Raw genomic sequence first — 21,834 nt, 5'->3', positions numbered from 1 at the left:
CCCTATTTACAGGAATATAACTACTATAATACTGTCCCCTATGTACAAGAATATAACTACTATAATACTGCTCCTATGTACAAGAATATAACTACTATAATACTGCCCCTATGTACAAGAATATAACTACTATAATACTGCTCCTATGTACAAGAATATAACTACTATAATACTGCCCCTATGTACAAGAATATAACTACTATAATACTGCCCCTATGTACAGGAATATAACTACTATAATACTGACCCCTATGTACAAGAATATAACTACTATAATACTGCCCCCTATGTACAAGAATATAACTACTATAATACTGCTCCCTATGTACAAGAATATAACTACTATAATACTGCCCCTATGTACAAGAATATAACTACTATAATACTGCCCCTTATGTACAAGAATATAGCTACTATAATACTGTCCCCTATGTACAAGAATATAACTACTATAATACTGCCCCTATGTACAAGAATATAACTACTATAATACTGCCCCTATGTACAAGAATATAACTACTATAATACTGCCCCTATGTACAAGAATATAACTACTATAATACTGCCCCTATGTACAAGAATATAACTACTATAATACTGCTCCTATGTACAAGAATATAACTACTATAATACTGCCCCTATGTACAAGAATATAACTACTATAATACTGCCCCTATGTACAAGAATATAACTACTATAATACTGCCCCTATGTACAAGAATATAACTACTATAATACTGCCCCTATGTACAAGAATATAACTACTATAATACTGCCCCTATGTACAAGAATATAACTACTATAATACTGCCCCTATGTATTGTATAAATACCGCTATAATGCTGCGTTGTAGAAGGATAGATCAGCAGTGTATAAACCTTCTTCTCCTTGTGCTCAGGTTTATGAAGACCCCGGATGAGATAATGAGCGGCAGGACGGACCGCCTGGAACATCTGGAGTCTCAGGAGCTGGATGAGCAGATGTATCAGGAGGACGATTGCTGAGCTGAGACCTCGCGGTTTCTGCGGGTTGCGATGTGTCTGGTTCCGGTATCGCATGGACTGGAGTAGTAACTTCTTGCAGGAGCAGCAGCTGAGCCCGGCACTCTGCTCCCGCACCTCGTATAAAGGACGTTCGTGGTTGACGATGGGAGTGAATTGGCATAGTACTGCCGCATACCGGTACTGTGCGGGCGGCATTGTGTGCGGCGCCTTCACCAAGACTAGTGAATATGGGTTTTTATGTTGTTTATTAATGCAGGACTCATTTTTGGAAGTATTTGCACTGGAGAAAGACGCGGCGGACGGTGCACTGTGACTGTGATCGCCGCGCTGGGACTTCCGGTGTCCTCGCGGATCGGAGACAAAACTTTCTTCAACTTTTTGTAAAAATTTGTAAATTGCACTAATGTCATTTTATCTACGCTCGGGTTTTACTTCACTCTCTGTACTGGTGATGTCACGTGGATGATGTCATCAGCACCTTCCCAGTGACATCATCACACGCAGCATTACTTCCTGTTTACACTCGGTCGCTTCCTGTTAGGAGTTTGGTCTCCAACGACTTTTTCTTGTTTTATTTCAAGTAGAAAAAAAACAAAACCCTTTAAAGCATCAGAAGTGCGGGTGGATGATCGGCAATGAAGGGGTTTATTTTTCTTATTTTGGTCGTTTTCTATATTTTTTTTTATTTTTCTTAATTTTTTTTTCTCAAACAGTTGATTTGTGGTTTATAGAAAAATGAGACCTGATTCATGGGGCCACTAAATCAAAACTCAAATCCCGCCATTGTGTCAGTGTGGTTTGTGACATCACTGAGAATGCCGCCTATCCATCACTAGAGATCAGCGGTGACATCACTGAGAATGCCGCCTATCCATCACTAGAGATCAGAGGTGACATCACTGAGAATGCCGCCTATCCATCACTAGAGATCAGCGGTGACATCACTGAGAATGCCGCCTATCCATCACCAGAGATCAGCGGTGACATCACTGAGAATGCCGCCTATCCATCACTAGAGATCAGAGGTGACATCACTGAGAATGCCGCCTATCCATCACTAGAGATCAGAGGTGACATCACTGAGAATGCCGCCTATCCATCACCAGAGATCAGAGGTGACATCACTGAGAATGCCGCCTATCCATCACTAGAGATCAGCGGTGACATCACTGAGAATGCCACCTATCCATCACCAGAGATCAGAGGTGACATCACTGAGAATGCCGCCTATCCATCACCAGAGATCAGAGGTGACATCACTGAGAATGCCGCCTATCCATCACCAGAGATCAGAGGTGACATCACTGAGAATGCTGCCTATCCATCACTAGAGATCAGCGGTGACATCACTGAGAATGCCACCTATCCATCACCAGAGATCAGAGGTGACATCACTGAGAATGCCGCCTATCCATCACTAGAGATCAGCGGTGACATCACTGAGAATGCCGCCTATCCATCACCAGAGATCAGCAGTGACATCACTGAGAATGCCGCCTATCCATCACTAGAGATCAGCGGTGACATCACTGAGAATGCCGCCTATCCATCACTAGAGATCAGCGGTGACATCACTGAGAATGCCGCCTATCCATCACTAGAGATCAGCGGTGACATCACTGAGAATGCCTCCTATCCATCACCAGAGATCAGAGGTGACATCACTGAGAATGCCGCCTATCCATCACTAGAGATCAGCGGTGACATCACTGAGAATGCCTCCTATCCATCACTAGAGATCAGCGGGGACATCACTGAGAATGCCGCCTATCCATCACTAGAGATCAGCGGTGACATCACTGAGAATGCCGCCTATCCATCACCAGAGATCAGCGGTGACATCACTGAGAATGCCGCCTATCCATCACTAGAGATCAGCGGTGACATCACTGAGAATGCCTCCTATCCATCACTAGAGATCAGCGGTGACATCACTGAGAATGCCGCCTATCCATCACCAGAGATCAGAGGTGACATCACTGAGAATGCCGCCTATCCATCACCAGAGATCAGCGGTGACATCACTGAGAATGCCGCCTATCCATCACCAGAGATCAGCGGTGACATCACTGAGAATGCCTCCTATCCATCACCAGAGATCAGCGGTGACATCACTGAGAATGCCGCCTATCCATCACCAGAGATCAGAGGTGACATCACTGAGAATGCCGCCTATCCATCACCAGAGATCAGCAGTGACATCACTGAGAATGCCTCCTATCCATCACTAGAGATCAGCGGTGACATCACTGAGAATGCCGCCTATCCATCACCAGAGATCAGCAGTGACATCACTGAGAATGCCTCCTATCCATCACTAGAGATCAGCGGTGACATCACTGAGAATGCCGCCTATCCATCACTAGAGATCAGCGGTGACATCACTGAGAATGCCGCCTATCCATCACTAGAGATCAGCGGTGACATCACTGAGAATGCCGCTTATCCATCACCAGAGATCAGCGGTGACATCACTGAGAATGCCACCTATCCATCACCAGAGATCAGAGATGACATCACTGAGAATGCCACCTATCCATCACTAGAGATCAGCGGTGACATCACTGAGAATGCCGCCTATCCATCACTAGAGATCAGCGGTGACATCACTGAGAATGCCACCTATCCATCACCAGAGATCAGAGGTGACATCACTGAGAATGCCACCTATCCATCACTAGAGATCAGAGGTGACATCACTGAGAATGCCGCCTATCCATCACTAGAGATCAGCGGTGACATCACTGAGAATGCCGCTTATCCATCACCAGAGATCAGCGGTGACATCACTGAGAATGCCGCTTATCCATCACCAGAGATCAGCGGTGACATCACTGAGAATGCCTCCTATCCATCACCAGAGATCAGCGATGACATCACTGAGAATGCCGCCTATCCATCACTAGAGATCAGCGGTGACATCACTGAGAATGCCGCCTATCCATCACTAGAGATCAGCGGTGACATCACTGAGAATGCCGCCTATCCATCACTAGAGATCAGCGGTGACATCACTGAGAATGCCGCCTATCCATCACTAGAGATCAGCGGTGACATCACTGAGAATGCCGCCTATCCATTACCAGAGATCAGCGGTGACATCACTGAGAATGCCGCCTATCCATCACTAGAGATCAGCGGTGACATCACTGAGAATGCCTCCTATCCATCACTAGAGATCAGCGGTGACATCACTGAGAATGCCGCCTATCCATCACCAGAGATCAGCGATGACATCACTGAGAATGCCGCCTATCCATCACTAGAGATCAGCGGTGACATCACTGAGAATGCCTCCTATCCATCACCAGAGATCAGCGATGACATCACTGAGAATGCCGCCTATCCATCACTAGAGATCAGCGGTGACATCACTGAGAATGCCTCCTATCCATCACCAGAGATCAGCGGTGACATCACTGAGAATGCCGCCTATCCATCACCAGAGATCAGCGGTGACATCACTGAGAATGCCGCCTATCCATCACCAGAGATCAGCGATGACATCACTGAGAATGCCTCTTATCCATCACCAGAGATCAGCGGTGACATCACGGAGAATGCCGCCTATCCATCACCAGAGATCAGCGGTGACATCACTGAGAATGCCTCCTATCCATCACCAGAGATCAGCGGTGACATCACTGAGAATGCCGCCTATCCATCACCAGAGATCAGCGGTGACATCACTGAGAATGCCGCCTATCCATCACCAGAGATCAGCGGTGACATCACTGAGAATGCCGCCTATCCATCACCAGAGATCAGAGGTGACATCACTGAGAATGCCGCCTATCCATCACTAGAGATCAGAGGTGACATCACTGAGAATGCCGCCTATCCATCACCAGAGATCAGCGGTGACATCACTGAGAATGCCGCCTATCCATCACCAGAGATCAGTGGTGACATCACTGAGAATGCCACCTATCCATCACCAGAGATCAGCGGTGACATCACTGAGAATGCCGCCTATCCATCACCAGAGATCAGCGGTGACATCACTGAGAATGCCACCTATCCATCACCAGAGATCAGCGGTGACATCACTGAGAATGCCGCCTATCCATCACTAGAGATCAGCGGTGACATCACTGAGAATGCCGCCTATCCATCACTAGAGATCAGCGGTGACATCACTGAGAATGCCTCCTATCCATCACTAGAGATCAGAGGTGACATCACTGAGAATGCCGCCTATCCATCACTAGAGATCAGCGGTGACATCACTGAGAATGCCGCCTATCCATCACTAGAGATCAGCGGTGACATCACTGAGAATGCCTCCTATCCATCACCAGAGATCAGCGGTGACATCACTGAGAATGCCGCCTATCCATCACTAGAGATCAGCGGTGACATCACTGAGAATGCCGCCTATCCATCACTAGAGATCAGCGGTGACATCACTGAGAATGCCGCCTATCCATCACTAGAGATCAGCGGTGACATCACTGAGAATGCCACCTATCCATCACCAGAGATCAGCGGTGACATCACTGAGAATGCCTCCTATCCATCACTAGAGATCAGAGGTGACATCACTGAGAATGCCGCCTATCCATCACCAGAGATCAGCGGTGACATCACTGAGAATGCCGCCTATCCATCATCAGAGATCGGCTGTCACGGGTTTACCACGACAGAGAGGGACCAGAAGACCGTGGTGTCTGATTTCACGTACTCCTTCACTGATTAGAAGCACTTCACCATCATATTAAACTGTGCAGGTTTCTGCTAGCAGTGCAGTGGTTAAGTGTTCAGTTGAGAGTCTCTGAAGCTTTCCTGCTTTGATAGTCTCAGCTGTTCGGTGTTGGACACTCCCCTCTGCTATTTATTCTGGCCTCTGGCTATCAGAATTGCCAGTGTTAGTTTTATACTGCCTGGTGTGGAGTTGGAGGTGTTTGTTGAGGAGGCGTTTGGAGTGTTGATCTAAAGACTGTTGCTTGCTTATTTGTCTGTGTGCACATCCTCATCCTCTCCTATTTGGTTGTTCTACTTCCTGGTGTTCGACTCTGTTGTTTGTGAGAGCATATTTGTGTGATTGGTATTTTCATTTATCCCTTAACTTCTTCCCTTGTTAATCTAGTTGGTGCATTCTTATATACTGTACAACTACTCCCCACTTTCCTGGGTGGGGTAAGGGTCAGATAAAGGCTGATTCAGGAGCTCTGCAAGGTATGTGGACCTGGCATCTTCACCATTAGAAGTAATCCGGGGAGCAGAGTAGAAGTTGAAGCGTCTGAAGTGGGGGTGTGGTTTGTATTGTCGCAGGGTGCGTCTCCTACTAAATTGCGTCCGTGTGCATATTTTTCTAAGAAACTATCATAGGCCAGGGAAGAAGAATATTAAGGCAGATGCATTCTCCCGTTGTTTTCTTGGGGGATGAAGATAATTGTGAACCGGTTTCTATATCACAGAAAGAAGTAGTTTTTGCTACTATAAGTTCTGATCTAAAGAAGGAGGTTGCTGAGGCTCAGAGTGACGCCCCGGCTGCCGGTCAGTTGGGTAAACTGTTCGTACCTGTGAATCTCCGTCTTAGAGTTCTAAGTGAACATCATGGTTCGGTCTTGGCCCGACATCCTGGAAGTAAAGCGACCACAGATCTCCTTACCCAGCGTTTTTGTGTGGTCTGGGGTGCACCAGGATGTTCGGGAGTATGTAGCTGCTTATTGTTATGATCTGCTGCAGGGACTAAGGAAAGACAGGAGAACTGTCCCTACAATAGAACTAAACTAGATCCCTACGATGTAACGAGGAACCTGATCCTGCGATCAGACCCGCTAAAGTCCTCGGCTAGTCTGAACGAAGACCTATAGATGTGAGGGAGGGATCCCTACAAGAACTAGGGACTGGGATAAGTTGGACACCTCCTAGCAGAAATAGTAGCAGTCAAAGACAAACACACAACAAAAAGCATAGAGGTCAGAAGACCTAGCAAAACTAACAGAGAACGGCAACAGAGCACCAAGCTAGCTCAAGAGTAGTAAATACAATGAAGTCCAGCAAGGCCAGGAGGGCGGAGCCGGATTAAATAGGCAAAAATGGTCATGTGACCAGCAAACTAAAAAAAAAACTAACAGGAGAGTTCTAACACTTATAGTGTTTGTGCGCGTTCTGAGACCTCCAATACTCGTCCGTCTGGGTCTCTCAAACCATGGGTGATTCCCAGTAGACCTTGGACTCCTGTATCGGTAGATTTCATCACGGATCTACCCGTTTCTGCAGGTAATACTGTTATTTTTGTGGTGGACAGACTCCGCAAGATGTCTCATGTTATTGCACTCTCCGCTTTACCCAACACCCAAGACCTTGGAAATCGTGACACTACATGGGATTCCTAACGATATTGTTTCTGACCGGGAAGTGAAATTTATTTCCAAATTTTGGAAAGACTTTTGTGCTCGTTTGGGGATCTGTCATTTTCTTCAGCCTTTCATCCACAGTCTAAGCCAGAATCTTGAGACTTCTCTTAGATGTTTTGTGTATGACAATCAGGAGGATTGGGGTTACTTACCTCTAGCTGAATTTGCGGTGAATAACCGTTGTCATGAGTCTACCGGCAAGTCCCTGTTTTTCGGGGCTTATGGATTTCATCCACATTTCTGTTGTTTCAGTAGGAATAGTTCTTCAGGAATACCTGAAGAGGAACGGTTTTCATCATCTATTACGTCTGTGTGGCAAGGGGTTCTTTAATAATTTGAAGAAGATGGGGTCCAAATATAAGAGTGTGGCTGATCGGAGACTTTTGGTTGGTCCAGATCTGTGTGTTTGGTGATTTGGTGTGATTGTCCTTAAAGGAACATTAAGTTGAAAGTTCCTTCTTGGAAACTGGGACCCAGGTTCATTGGTCCTAATAAGATTTTGGCTGTCGTCAATCCTGTAACATTCCAGCTTGCTCTGCGACACACTTTTAGGATTCAATGTGTTTCACCGGTCTTCACTCAAAAAATACGTTGCGTCCTCTTAACCATCCCCACCACCTCCAACCCTGGTTATTGTTTGATGGGAGTTTGGAATTTCAGATAGCTAAGACTGTTGATCGTCGCTTGGTTCGTCGATCTCTTCAGTATCTCGTTCACTGACGAGAGGATGTGGATACCAGCATTTGACATCCATGCGGTCAGGTTGATCCGGTCTTTTCGCGCGGCACACCCTGATAGACCTGGGCCAGAGGTTTCGGGGATCCCTCTTAGAAGGGGGGTACTATTACGGGTTTAACACGACAGAGAGCGTCCAGAAGAGCGTGGTGTCTGCTTCCACCTACTCTTGCACTGATTAGAAGCATTTCACCATCGTATTAAACGGTGCAGGTTTCTGCTAGCAGTGCAGGGGTTAATTCTGTTCAGTTGCGTTTCTGAAGCTTCCCTGCTTTGATGGTCTCAGCTATTCAGTGTTGGCCACTCCCCTCTGCTATTTATACTCCCCTCTGGCAATCAGGATTATCAGTGTTAGTTTCATACTGTCTGGTGTGAAATTGGAGGTGTTTGTTGAGGAGGCATTTAGAGTGGTGATTTAAAGATTATTGCTTGGTTATTTGTCTGTGTGCATATTCTCATCCTCTCTTATTTGGTTGTTCCTTCTACTTCCCGGTTTTCGACTCTGTTGTTTGTGAGTGCATATTTGTATGATTGGTATTTTCATTTATCCCTGTATGTCTTCCCTTGTTAGTCTGGCTTGTGTATTCTTATATATAACTAACATGGGTGGGGACAGATAAGGGCTAGTTTAGGAGCTCAGCAAGGCACGTGGCCCTGGCATCTTCACCATTACAAGTAATCCAGGGAACAGGGATAGCTAGGGTGCCCCCTTGCTTTAGGGATAGGGAAGGAGCCCCTAGCCTCAGGTTATCAAACTACAATCACGTGACATCGACGGTTACATCGCTGAGAATGCCGCCTATCCATCACCAGAGATCAGCGGTGACATCACTGAGAATGCCTCCTATCCATCACTAGAGATCAGCGGTGACATCACTGAGAATGCCGCCTATCCATCACCAGAGATCAGAGGTGACATCACTGAGAATGCCGCCTATCCATCACCAGAGATCAGCGGTGACATCACTGAGAATGCCGCCTATCCATCACCAGAGATCAGCGGTGACATCACTGAGAATGCCGCCTATCCATCACCAGAGATCAGCGGTGACATCACTGAGAATGCTGCCTATCCATCACCAGAGATCAGCGGTGACATCACTGAGAATGCCGCCTATCCATCACCAGAGATCAGCGGTGACATCACTGAGAATGCCGCCTATCCATCACCAGAGATCAGCGGTGACATCACTGAGAATGCCGCCTATCCATCACCAGAGATCAGCGGTGACATCACTGAGAATGCCGCCTATCCATCACCAGAGATCAGCGGTGACATCACTGAGAATGCCGCCTATCCATCACCAGAGATCAGCGGTGACATCACTGAGAATGCCGCCTATCCATCACTAGAGATCAGCGGTGACATCACTGAGAATGCCGCCTATCCATCACTAGAGATCAGCGGTGACATCACTGAGAATGCCGCCTATCCATCACCAGAGATCAGCGGTGACATCACTGAGAATGCCGCCTATCCATCACCAGAGATCAGCGGTGACATCACTGAGAATGCCGCCTATCCATCACCAGAGATCAGCGGTGACATCACTGAGAATGCCGCCTATCCATCACTAGAGATCAGCGGTGACATCACTGAGAATGCCGCCTATCCATCACCAGAGATCAGCGGTGACATCACTGAGAATGCCGCCTATGCATCACTAGAGATCAGCGGTGACATCACTGAGAATGCCGCCTATCCATCACCAGAGATCAGCGGTGACATCACTGAGAATGCCGCCTATCCATCACCAGAGATCAGCGGTGACATCACTGAGAATGCCGCCTATCCATCACCAGAGATCAGCGGTGACATCACTGAGAATGCCGCCTATCCATCACCAGAGATCAGCGGTGACATCACTGAGAATGCCTCCTATCCATCACTAGAGATCAGCGGTGACATCACTGAGAATGCCGCCTATCCATCACTAGAGATCAGCGGTGACATCACTGAGAATGCCGCCTATCCATCACTAGAGATCAGCGGTGACATCACTGAGAATGCCGCCTATCCATCACCAGAGATCAGCGGTGACATCACTGAGAATGCCGCCTATCCATCACTAGAGATCAGCGGTGACATCACTGAGAATGCCGCCTATCCATCACTAGAGATCAGCGGTGACATCACTGAGAATGCCGCCTATCCATCACTAGAGATCAGCGGTGACATCACTGAGAATGCCGCCTATCCATCACTAGAGATCAGCGGTGACATCACTGAGAATGCCGCCTATCCATCACCAGAGATCAGCGGGGACATCACTGATATATGGAGAAATGGGGATGGGGGACACTATTATAATATTGAGATACAGATAGAGCCACCATTACTGTGTAGGGTCACAATAGGAGACAATATTACTATATGGAGGTCACCTTTTCTACACGGAGGCAATATTACTATGTGGAAGCACTAATACTATAGAGACAGGGGGCACTATTACTGTATGGAGGCACATAAGTGGGGGCCATATTACTGTATGGAGGCACATAAGTGGGGGCACTATTACTGTATGGAGGCACATAAGTGGGGGGCACTATTACTGTATTACTGTATGGAGGCACATAAGTGGGGGGCACTATTACCGTATGGAGGCACATAAGTGGGGGGCACTATTACTGTATGGAGACACATAAGTGGGGGCACTTACAGTATGGAGGCACATAAGTGGGGGGCACTATTACTGTATGGAGGCACTTAAGTGGGGGGCACTATTACCGTATGGAGGCACATAAGTGGGGGGCACTATTACCGTATGGAGGCACATAAGTGGGGGGCACTATTACCGTATGGAGGCACATAAGTGGGGGGCATTATTACCATATGAAGGCTCATAAGTGGGGGGCACTATTACTGTATGGAGGCGCATAAGTGGGGGGCATTATTACCATATGAAGGCTCATAAGTGGGGGGCACTATTACTGTATGGAGGCACATAAGTGGGGGGCACTATTACCATATGAAGGCACATAAGTGGGGGGCACTATTACTGTATGGAGGCGCATAAGTGGGGGGCATTATTACCATATGAAGGCACATAAGTGGGGGGCACATAAGTGGGGGGCACTATTACTGTATGGAGGCACATAAGTGGGGGGCACTATTACTGTATTACTGTATGGAGGCACATAAGGGGGGCACTATTATTGTATTACTGTATGGAGGCACATAAGGGGGGCACTATTACTGTATTACTGTATGGAGGCACATAAGGGGGGCACTATTACTGTATTACTGTATGGAGGCACATAAGTGGGGGGCACTATTACTGTATGGAGGCACATAAGTGTGGGGCACTATTACTGTATGGAGGCACATAAGTGGGGGGCACTATTACTGTATGGAGGCACATAAGTGGGAGGCACTATTACTGTATGGAGGCACATAAGTGGGGGGCACTATTACTGTATGGAGGCACATAAGTGGGGGGCACTATTACTGTATGGAGGCACATAAGGGGGGGCACTATTACTGTATTACTGTATGGAGGCACATAAATGGGGGGCACTATTACTGTATGGAGGCACATAAGTGGGGGGCACTATTACTGTATGGAGGCACATAAGGGGGGGCACTATTACTGTATGGAGGCACATAAGTGGGGGGCACTATTACTGTTTGGAGGCACATAAGTGGGGGGCACTATTACTGTTTGGAGGCACATAAGTGGGGGGCACTATTACTGTATGGCGGTACTGAAAGCGTAGTATTAATTTATAGAAGTACAAAGGGGGCCATTATTTCTATATTGAAGCACAGAGTGTGTTTGCTATTGCTGTATAAAGACACAGAAGGGACAATATTACTATATGGAAGCAGAATAGGGGCACCATTACTAAACTCTGCCACAGAGGGGGGCACTATTACTATATGCAGTAAAAAATGCACTCATTGTGCCTCCATATAGTAATAGCAACCCCTCTGTGCCTCAGTATAGTAATAATGTCCCCATTGTGCCACCATGTAATAGTAATGATAGTTTACTACATGGGGGCATAGAGAGGGGCACTATTACTGTGTGAGGCATCAGTGTGGCAATTATTAATACCTAGGGTCACAATGGATGGTTATATCTCAATGTGGTTTGTGTAGTTGTGAGGAATCATAGTCAGGGTGCTGGAAAAGACACAAGCCAAAAATGTGTGTGTGTGTTATATTCTGCAGTGGAGTCATGGATGGAAGAAGTGGTTGTGATGGTCTGGGCCAAACAGTGAAGAAAATGTAAACTGAATGACTACACTCTGAGAGAGCGTCAGTGGTGATTACTGGATGTATCGGTACGATATACACATGTATGGCATGCAGAGTGCCAGATACGGTCACTATGTGGTGGTAATATTGGTCTTAGCCCTGACCTTGCCGTATTGAGCATTAGTAAAACACACAGTGCTATGCCCCAGCTTTGCCTCACTCTGCTGCATTTCCTCTCCTGCTGTTCCGGCTTCATGCCGTGTGTTCGTTTCTCAGTAGTTCCTCTTCCTGAGGCCGGCATCTCTCTTCTCTGTACTTTCATTTAATGAACTCATTCTTCTCTTATCTTGAGATTTAGTCTCCTCGGGATTCAAATACCCAACTTACAACATTGAAGGCAGCCGCAAAACCTTATGAGCCACATTCTGCACTGACAAGAGTAGGAGTAACTTTCTATACCCTAATGTGCACTGTATTCTGCTTCATTATTGGCTCCATGTACTGGTACGTAGAGATACATCTGTACATACCAGTGCATTTCTATGTCCCTATATTCTAGAGTTAAAATGAAAGTCAGTGATTTTTTTTTCTTCCTATGAAATTACTAAAAAATAATAAAAAAAACAATTACAATAATGACATTTTTAATGCACGTTTTTTTTGAAGAAACACAAATCAGCCCATAACATATTTGCAGTAACGACACGCACAACACAGCGATCAGATCATTCACGGTGATCAGTAAATGGTGCAAAAAAATTGGCGTGACTGATTCTTTTTTTCTCCTTAAACCCATAAAAAATTTAATAAAAATGTAACACTGAGGCCGTGTTCACATGTAACGTAAATGCCACGTTTTTTCTGCACATTGATATGAATTGATATGGTCAAAATCCTCGATGCCTACATTCTGCACACAGTGTACAACGGACACGATGTCCCTGCAGCGCTGCTTTCTGTTCAGCAGCAGGGTGATGCACACCAGGGCGATGCACAGAAGAGCGCTGCACAGAAGGGCGCTGCACAGAAGAGCGCTGCACAACAGGGCGATGCACAGCAGAGCGCTGCACAACAGGGCGCTGCACAACAGGGCGCTGCACAGCAGGGCGATGCACAGAAGAGCGCTGCACAACAGGGCGCTGCACAGAAGAGCGCTACACAACAGGGCGATGCACAGCAGAGCGCTGCACAACAGGGCGATGCACATCAGGGCGATGCACAGAAGAGCGCTGCACAACAGGTCGATGCACAGCAGAGCGCTGCACAACAGGGCGCTGCACAGCAGGGCGCTGCTCAGAAGATTGCTGCACTGAAGGGCGATGCACAGAAGGGCGATGCACAGCAGGGCGATGCACAGAAGAGTGCTGCACAACAGGGCGATGCACAGCAGGGTGATGCACAGCAGGGCGATGCACAGCAGGGCGATGCACAGAAGAGTGCTGCACAACAGGGCGATGCACAGCAGAGCGATGCACAGCAGGGCGATGCACAGCAGAGCGATGCACAGCAGGGCGACGCACTGGACATCTTTTGGCCTGGGGTAACATGACGCCATCACTGTCATCCTCTGAGCCAGTATAGTTGTACACGAGGTTACCCGGTTAGGGCCCACTCAGATATTTTGCCCCAGAGCTACGCCCCTGGGTCTCCTTATCTTCTGACACGGTAGACGCCCAGTGTGCAGAGAGGGCCGGGATAAATGACACCCGTCAGTTTGAGGTTACAGAAACGAGGGGATCTTTCGCCAAAAAATGTCCCAGAAAACAGCAGGTAAGATAAAGAAATGAGCTCCCCACCGGGCGAGAAGAATTAGGAAACCCCAGAGAAACAGCTGCTGCGGCGCATCTTGCCCAGTTATGTCGCATGTGATTCATTCTGACTTAGGGGCTCATTCTTACATCTTTGGGGCATGTAGAGACTCCGGATCTTGGGGAGGGGAGTTTATATATCGCAGGACATCGAAACAATCATCTCTACAGCATTTACAAAAAGTTTCCACTTTTTTTTATTGTTTCTAAAACTTCTGTACACAACTTTGTAGACTGTTATCTGCTGCACCCAGACACGAGGATGGAGGCTGCTCTGCACCTCCCAGAAACTGATCAGAAAGACAGTCCCTACCGAACACTTCTGACCACCAACTCCACCACCGCTCAGGACGCCGATATTAACCTTAGAAAACTCAATATCAACCTGTAATCAAGCTGCACAAAACTTTAGAAAACTTCACAGGACACAACCCAACTTCTAAGTGCCCCCCCCCTCCCCTGTCCTGTTATCAGCAGCGACTGACAACTTCTGCAGATTTCTATCACACTCTGTGTCAGGCTGAAAACCTCTCCCCACCAAAGCTAAGGGTTTGTTACAATGTATCCAGTCTAGATAATGCTCTCTGCCGCAAACACATCAACAGCACAAATATTATCCCAGTCCTGATATCTGTCACAATATATCTATAAATGTATCTATATGCAATGCTGGGAATTATGTAGACTGGATACAATTGTAACAAAATCTCCTCTGTGACAAGTATTAGATCAGAACGGGTTTTCAGGCTACTATAATACTGCTCCTATGTACAAGAATATAACTACTATAATACTGCTCCCTGTGTACAAGAATATAACTACTATAATACAGCTCCTATGTACAAGAATATAACTACTATAATACTGTCCCTATGTACAAGAATATAACTACTATAATACTGCCCCTATATACAAGAATATAACTACTATAATACTGCCCCCTATGTACAAGAATATAACTACTATAATACTGCCCCTATGTACAAGAATATAACTACTATAATACAGCTCCTATGTACAAGAATATAACTACTATAATACTGCTCCTATATACAAGAATATAACTACTATAATACTGCCCCCTATGTACAAGAATATAACTGCTATAATACTGCCCCCTATGTACAAGAATATAACTACTATAATACTGCTCCTATATACAAGAATATAACTACTATAATACTGCCCCTATGTACAAGAATATAACTACTATAACACTGCCCCTATGTACAAGAATATAACTACTATAATACTACCCCTATGTACAAGAATATAACTACTATAATACTGCCCCCTATGTACAAGAATATAACTACTATAATACTGCTCCTATGTACAAGAATATAACTACTATAATACTGCCCCCTATGTACAAGAATATAACTACTATAATACTACCCCTATGTACAAGAATATAACTACTATAATACTGCTCCTATGTACAAGATTATAACTACTATAATACTGCCCCTATGTACAGGAATATAACTACTATAATACTGCTCCTATATACAAGAATATAACTACTATAATACTGCTCCTATGTACAAGAATATAACTACTATAATACTACCCCTATGTACAAGAATATAACTACTATAATACTGCTCCTATGTACAAGATTATAACTACTATAATACTGCCCCTATGTACAGGAATATAACTACTATAATACTGCTCCTATATACAAGAATATAACTACTATAATACTGCCCCCTATGTACAAGAATATAACTACTATAATACTGCCCCCTATGTACAGTATATAACTACTATAATACTGCCTCCTATGTATAAGAATATAACTACTATAATACTGCCCCTATGTACAAGAATATAACTACTATAATACTGCCCCCTATGTACAAGAATATAACTACTATAATACTGCCCCCTATGTACAAGAATATAACTACTATAATACTGCCCCTATGTACAAGAATATAACTACTATAATACTGCCCACTATGTACAAGAAATATAACTACTATAATACTGCTCCTATGTACAAGAATATAATTACTATAATACTGCCCCTATGTACAAGAATATAACTACTATAATACTGCTCCTATGTACAAGAATATAACTACTATAATACTGCTCCTATGTACAAGAATATAACTACTATAATACTGCCCCTATGTACAAGAATATAACTACTATAATACTGCTCCTATGTACAAGAATATAACTACTATAATACTGCCCCTATGTACAAGAATATAACTACTATAATACTGCTCCTATGTACAAGAATATAACTACTATAATACTGCCCCTATGTACAAGAATATAACTACTATAATACTGCTCCCTATGTACAAGAATATAACTACTATAATACTGCTCCTATGTACAAGAATATAACTACTATAATACTGCCCCCTATGTACAAGAATATAACTACTATAATACTGCCCCTATGTACAAGAATATAACTACTATAATACTGCTCATATGTACAAGAATATAACTACTATAATACTGCCCCTATGTACAGAATATAACTACTATAATACTGCCTCCTATGTATAAGAATATAACTACTATAATACTGCCCCTATGTACAAGAATATAACTACTATAATACTGCCCACTATGTACAAGAATATAACTACTATAATACTGCCCCCTATGTACAAGAATATAACTACTATAATACTGCCCCCTATGTACAAGAATATAACTACTATAATACTGCCCCCTATGTACAGTATATAACTACTATAATACTGCCTCCTATGTATAAGAATATAACTACTATAATACTGCCCCCTATGTACTAGAATATAACTACTATAATACTGCTCCTATATACAAGAATATAACTACTATAATACTGCCCCTATGTACAAGAAATATAACTACTATAATACTGCTCCTATGTACAAGAATATAATTACTATAATACTGCCCCTATGTACAAGAATATATCTACTATAATACTGCCCCTATGTGCAAGAATATAACTACTATAATACTGCTCCCTATGTACAAGAATATAACTACTATAATACTTCCCCCTATGTACAAGAATATAACTACTATAATACTGCCCCCTATGTACAAGAATATAACTACTATAATACTGCCCCTATGTACAAGAATATAACTACTATAATACTGCCCCTATGTACAAGAATATAACTACTATAATACTGCTCCTATGTACAAGAATATAACTACTATAATACTGCCTCCTATGTACAAGAATATAACTACTATAATACTGCCTCCTATGTACAAGAATATAACTACTATAATACTGCTCCTATGTACAAGAATATAACTACTATAATACTGCCCCTATGTACAAGAATATAACTACTATAATACTGCTCCTATGTACAAGAATATAACTACTATAATACTGCCCCTATGTACAAGAATATAACTACTATAATACTGCTCCTATGTACAAGAATATAACTACTATAATACTGCCCCTATGTACAAGAATATAACTACTATAATACTGCTCCCTATGTACAAGAATATAACTACTATAATACTGCTCCTATGTACAAGAATATAACTACTATAATACTGCCCCCTATGTACAAGAATATAACTACTATAATACTGCCCCTATGTACAAGAATATAACTACTATAATACCGCTCATATGTACAAGAATATAACTACTATAATACTGCCGCTATGTACAGAATATAACTACTATAATACTGCCTCCTATGTATAAGAATATAACTACTATAATACTGCCCCTATGTACAAGAATATAACTACTATAATACTGCCCACTATGTACAAGAATATAACTACTATAATACTGCCCCCTATGTACAAGAATATAACTACTATAATACTGCCCCCTATGTACAAGAATATAACTACTATAATACTGCCCCCTATGTACAGTATATAACTACTATAATACTGCCTCCTATGTATAAGAATATAACTACTATAATACTGCCCCCTATGTACTAGAATATAACTACTATAATACTGCTCCTATATACAAGAATATAACTACTATAATACTGCCCCTATGTACAAGAAATATAACTACTATAATACTGCTCCTATGTACAAGAATATAATTACTATAATACTGCCCCTATGTACAAGAATATAACTACTATAATACTGCCCCTATGTACAAGAATATAACTACTATAATACTGCCCCCTATGTACAAGAATATAACTGCTATAATACTGCCCCTATGTACAAGAATATAACTACTATAATACTGCTCCTATGTACAAGAATATAACTACTATAATACTGCCTCCTATGTACAAGAATATAACTACTATAATACTGCCTCCTATGTACAAGAATATAACTACTATAATACTGCTCCTATGTACAAGAATATAACTACTATAATACTGCTCCTATGTACAAGAATATAACTACTATAATACTGCCTCCTATGTACAAGAATATAACTACTATAATACTGCCTCCTATGTACAAGAATATAACTACTATAATACTGCCTCCTATGTACAAGAATATAACTACTATAATACTGCCTCCTATGTACAAGAATATAACTACTATAATACTGCTCCTATGTACAAGAATATAACTACTATAATACTGCTCCTATGTACAAGAATATAACTACTATAATACTGCCTCCTATGTACAAGAATATAACTACTATAATACTGCCTCCTATGTACAAGAATATAACTACTATAATACTGCTCCTATGTACAAGAATATAACTACTATAATGCTGCTCCCTATGTACAAGAATATATCTACTATAATACTGCTCCCTATGTACAAGAATATATCTACTATAATACTGCCCCTATGTGCAAGAATATAACTACTATAATACTGCTCCCTATGTACAAGAATATAACTACTATAATACTTCCCCCTATGTACAAGAATATAACTACTATAATACTGCCCCCTATGTACAAGAATATAACTACTATAATACTGCCCCTATGTACAAGAATATAACTACTATAATACTGCCCCTATGTACAAGAATATAACTACTATAATACTGCCCCTATGTACAAGAATATAACTACTATAATACTGCTCCTATGTACAAGAATATAACTACTATAATACTGCCTCCTATGTACAAGAATATAACTACTATAATACTGCCTCCTATGTACAAGAATATAACTACTATAATACTGCTCCTATGTACAAGAATATAACTACTATAATACTGCCCCTATGTGCAAGAATATAACTACTATAATACTGCTCCCTATGTACAAGTATATAACTACTATAATGCTGCTCCCTATGTACAAGAATATAACTACTATAATACTGCCCCTATGTACAAGAATATAACTACTATAATACTGCCCCCTATATACAAGAATATAACTACTATAATACTGCCCCCTATGTACAAGAATATAACTACTATAATACTGCTCCTATGTACAAGAATATAACTACTATAATACTGCCTCCTATGTACAAGAATATAACTACTATAATACTGCCTCCTATGTACAAGAATATAACTACTATAATACTGCCTCCTATGTACAAGAATATAACTACTATAATACTGCTCCTATGTACAAGAATATAACTACTATAATACTGCTCCTATGTACAAGAATATAACTACTATAATACTGCCTCCTATGTACAAGAATATAACTACAATAATACTGCCTCCTATGTACAAGAATATAACTACTATAATACTGCCTCCTATGTACAAGAATATAACTACTATAATACTGCCTCCTATGTACAAGAATATAACTACTATAATACTGCTCCTATGTACAAGAATATAACTACTATAATGCTGCTCCCTATGTACAAGAATATATCTACTATAATACTGCCTCCTATGTACAAGAATATAACTACTATAATACTGCCTCCTATGTACAAGAATATAACTACTATAATACTGCTCCTATGTACAAGAATATAACTACTATAATGCTGCTCCCTATGTACAAGAATATATCTACTATAATACTGCTCCCTATGTACAAGAATATATCTACTATAATACTGCCCCTATGTGCAAGAATATAACTACTATAATACTGCTCCCTATGTGCAAGAATATAACTACTATAATACTGCTCCCTATGTACAAGAATATAACTACTATAATACTGCCCCCTATGTACAAGAATATAACTACTATAATACTGCCCCTATGTACAAGAATATAACTACTATAATACTGCCCCTATGTACAAGAATATAACTACTATAATACTGCTCCTATGTACAAGAATATAACTACTATAATACTGCCTCCTATGTACAAGAATATAACTACTATAATACTGCCTCCTATGTACAAGAATATAACTACTATAATACTGCCCCTATGTACAAGAATATAACTACTATAATACTGCCTCCTATGTACAAGAATATAACTACTATAATACTGCCTCCTATGTACAAGAATATAACTACTATAATACTGCCTCCTATGTACAAGAATATAACTACTATAATACTGCCTCCTATGTACAAGAATATAACTACTATAATACTGCTCCTATGTACAAGAATATAACTACTATAATGCTGCTCCCTATGTACAAGAATATATCTACTATAATACTGCTCCCTATGTACAAGAATATATCTACTATAATACTGCTCCCTATGTACAAGAATATAACTACTATAATACTGCTCCCTATGTACAAGTATATAACTACTATAATACTGCCCCTATGTACAAGAATATAACTACTATAATACTGCTCCTATGTACAAGAATATAACTACTATAATACTGCCTCCTATGTACAAGAATATAACTACTATAATACTGCCTCCTATGTACAAGAATATAACTACTATAATACTGCCTCCTATGTACAAGAATATAACTACTATAATACTGCTCCTATGTACAAAAATATAACTGCTATAATACTGCTCCTATGTACAAGAATATAACTACTATAATACTGCCCCTATGTACAAGAATATAACTACTATAATACTGCTCCTATGTACAAAAATATAACTACTATAATACTGCTCCTATGTACAAGAATATAACTACTATAATACTGCCCCTATGTACAAGAATATAACTACTATAATACTGCTCCCTATGTACAAAAATATAACTACTATAATACTGCCCCCTATGTACAAGAATATAACTACTATAATACTGCCCCTATGTACAAGAATATAACTACTATAATACTGATCCTGTGTAGAAGTACTGTATATAGCTGCTTTAATACTGCCCCATATGTATGTCACGCCAGGTATAAGTGCAACACAGAGGGAAAAGGGAGAGGGATCCCAGACACTAGGGAAAGGGGGAAGTGGAGACCTCCTAGTCTGGTCTAGCATCATCCTGTCTCAACTATCGTCCCTATATTGCCTCCTCAGCAATCACCGCACTTGTGCCTCGCCCTGACTTTTCCTGGCGTATGGCTACGGCTAGGGATGGGAGGAGATGAGCACTAGTCAACCTCCACTAAACTCTATAGACAACAAGGGTAGACAAAACAGGGGAAAATGGCTTAGCTTTAGGTGAACTCTATATGTGCACATGACCTCAAGCTCCAGAGAGGATGAAGTACTGCTCCTGCTAAGCTTCACAAGTAAAAATGAATATAACTGGCGACGCCCTCTCAGACACACCAGGTATATATACACCCAGGCCAGAGAGCAAATTAGCAAGCGGGAGATAGCGCTCGGTCCTAAACACAGCCTCCTATCTAAGCAGCTGTCTGCAATGC

At 42.2% G+C, this 21,834-nt stretch overlaps 1 protein-coding gene across 4 annotated transcripts in view; it reads left to right on the top strand.

Annotated features, from left to right (window-relative positions):
* ETV6 (ETS variant transcription factor 6) overlaps window positions 1-1,783 on the top strand; it is a 50,267-nt gene extending 48,484 nt beyond the window's left edge. For all 4 annotated transcript variants that reach the window (XM_073650478.1, XM_073650479.1, XM_073650477.1 and 1 more), the window contains exon 8: window positions 899-1,783. In XM_073650478.1, the coding sequence (XP_073506579.1) occupies window positions 899-1,004 (106 nt within the window). In that variant the 3' untranslated portion in view covers window positions 1,005-1,783. The remainder of the gene's footprint in view (window positions 1-898) is intronic.
* The last annotated feature ends 20,051 nt before the right edge of the window (window positions 1,784-21,834 follow it).

This window comes from Phyllobates terribilis, unplaced genomic scaffold (genome assembly GCF_046119375.1).
Source record: "Phyllobates terribilis strain yellow unplaced genomic scaffold, ASM4611937v1 Scaffold_10__3_contigs__length_209671492, whole genome shotgun sequence".
Taxonomy (NCBI): domain Eukaryota; kingdom Metazoa; phylum Chordata; class Amphibia; order Anura; family Dendrobatidae; genus Phyllobates; species Phyllobates terribilis.
Note: the sequence above shows the minus strand (reverse complement) of the source record. Positions and strands in the feature narration are given on the sequence as shown.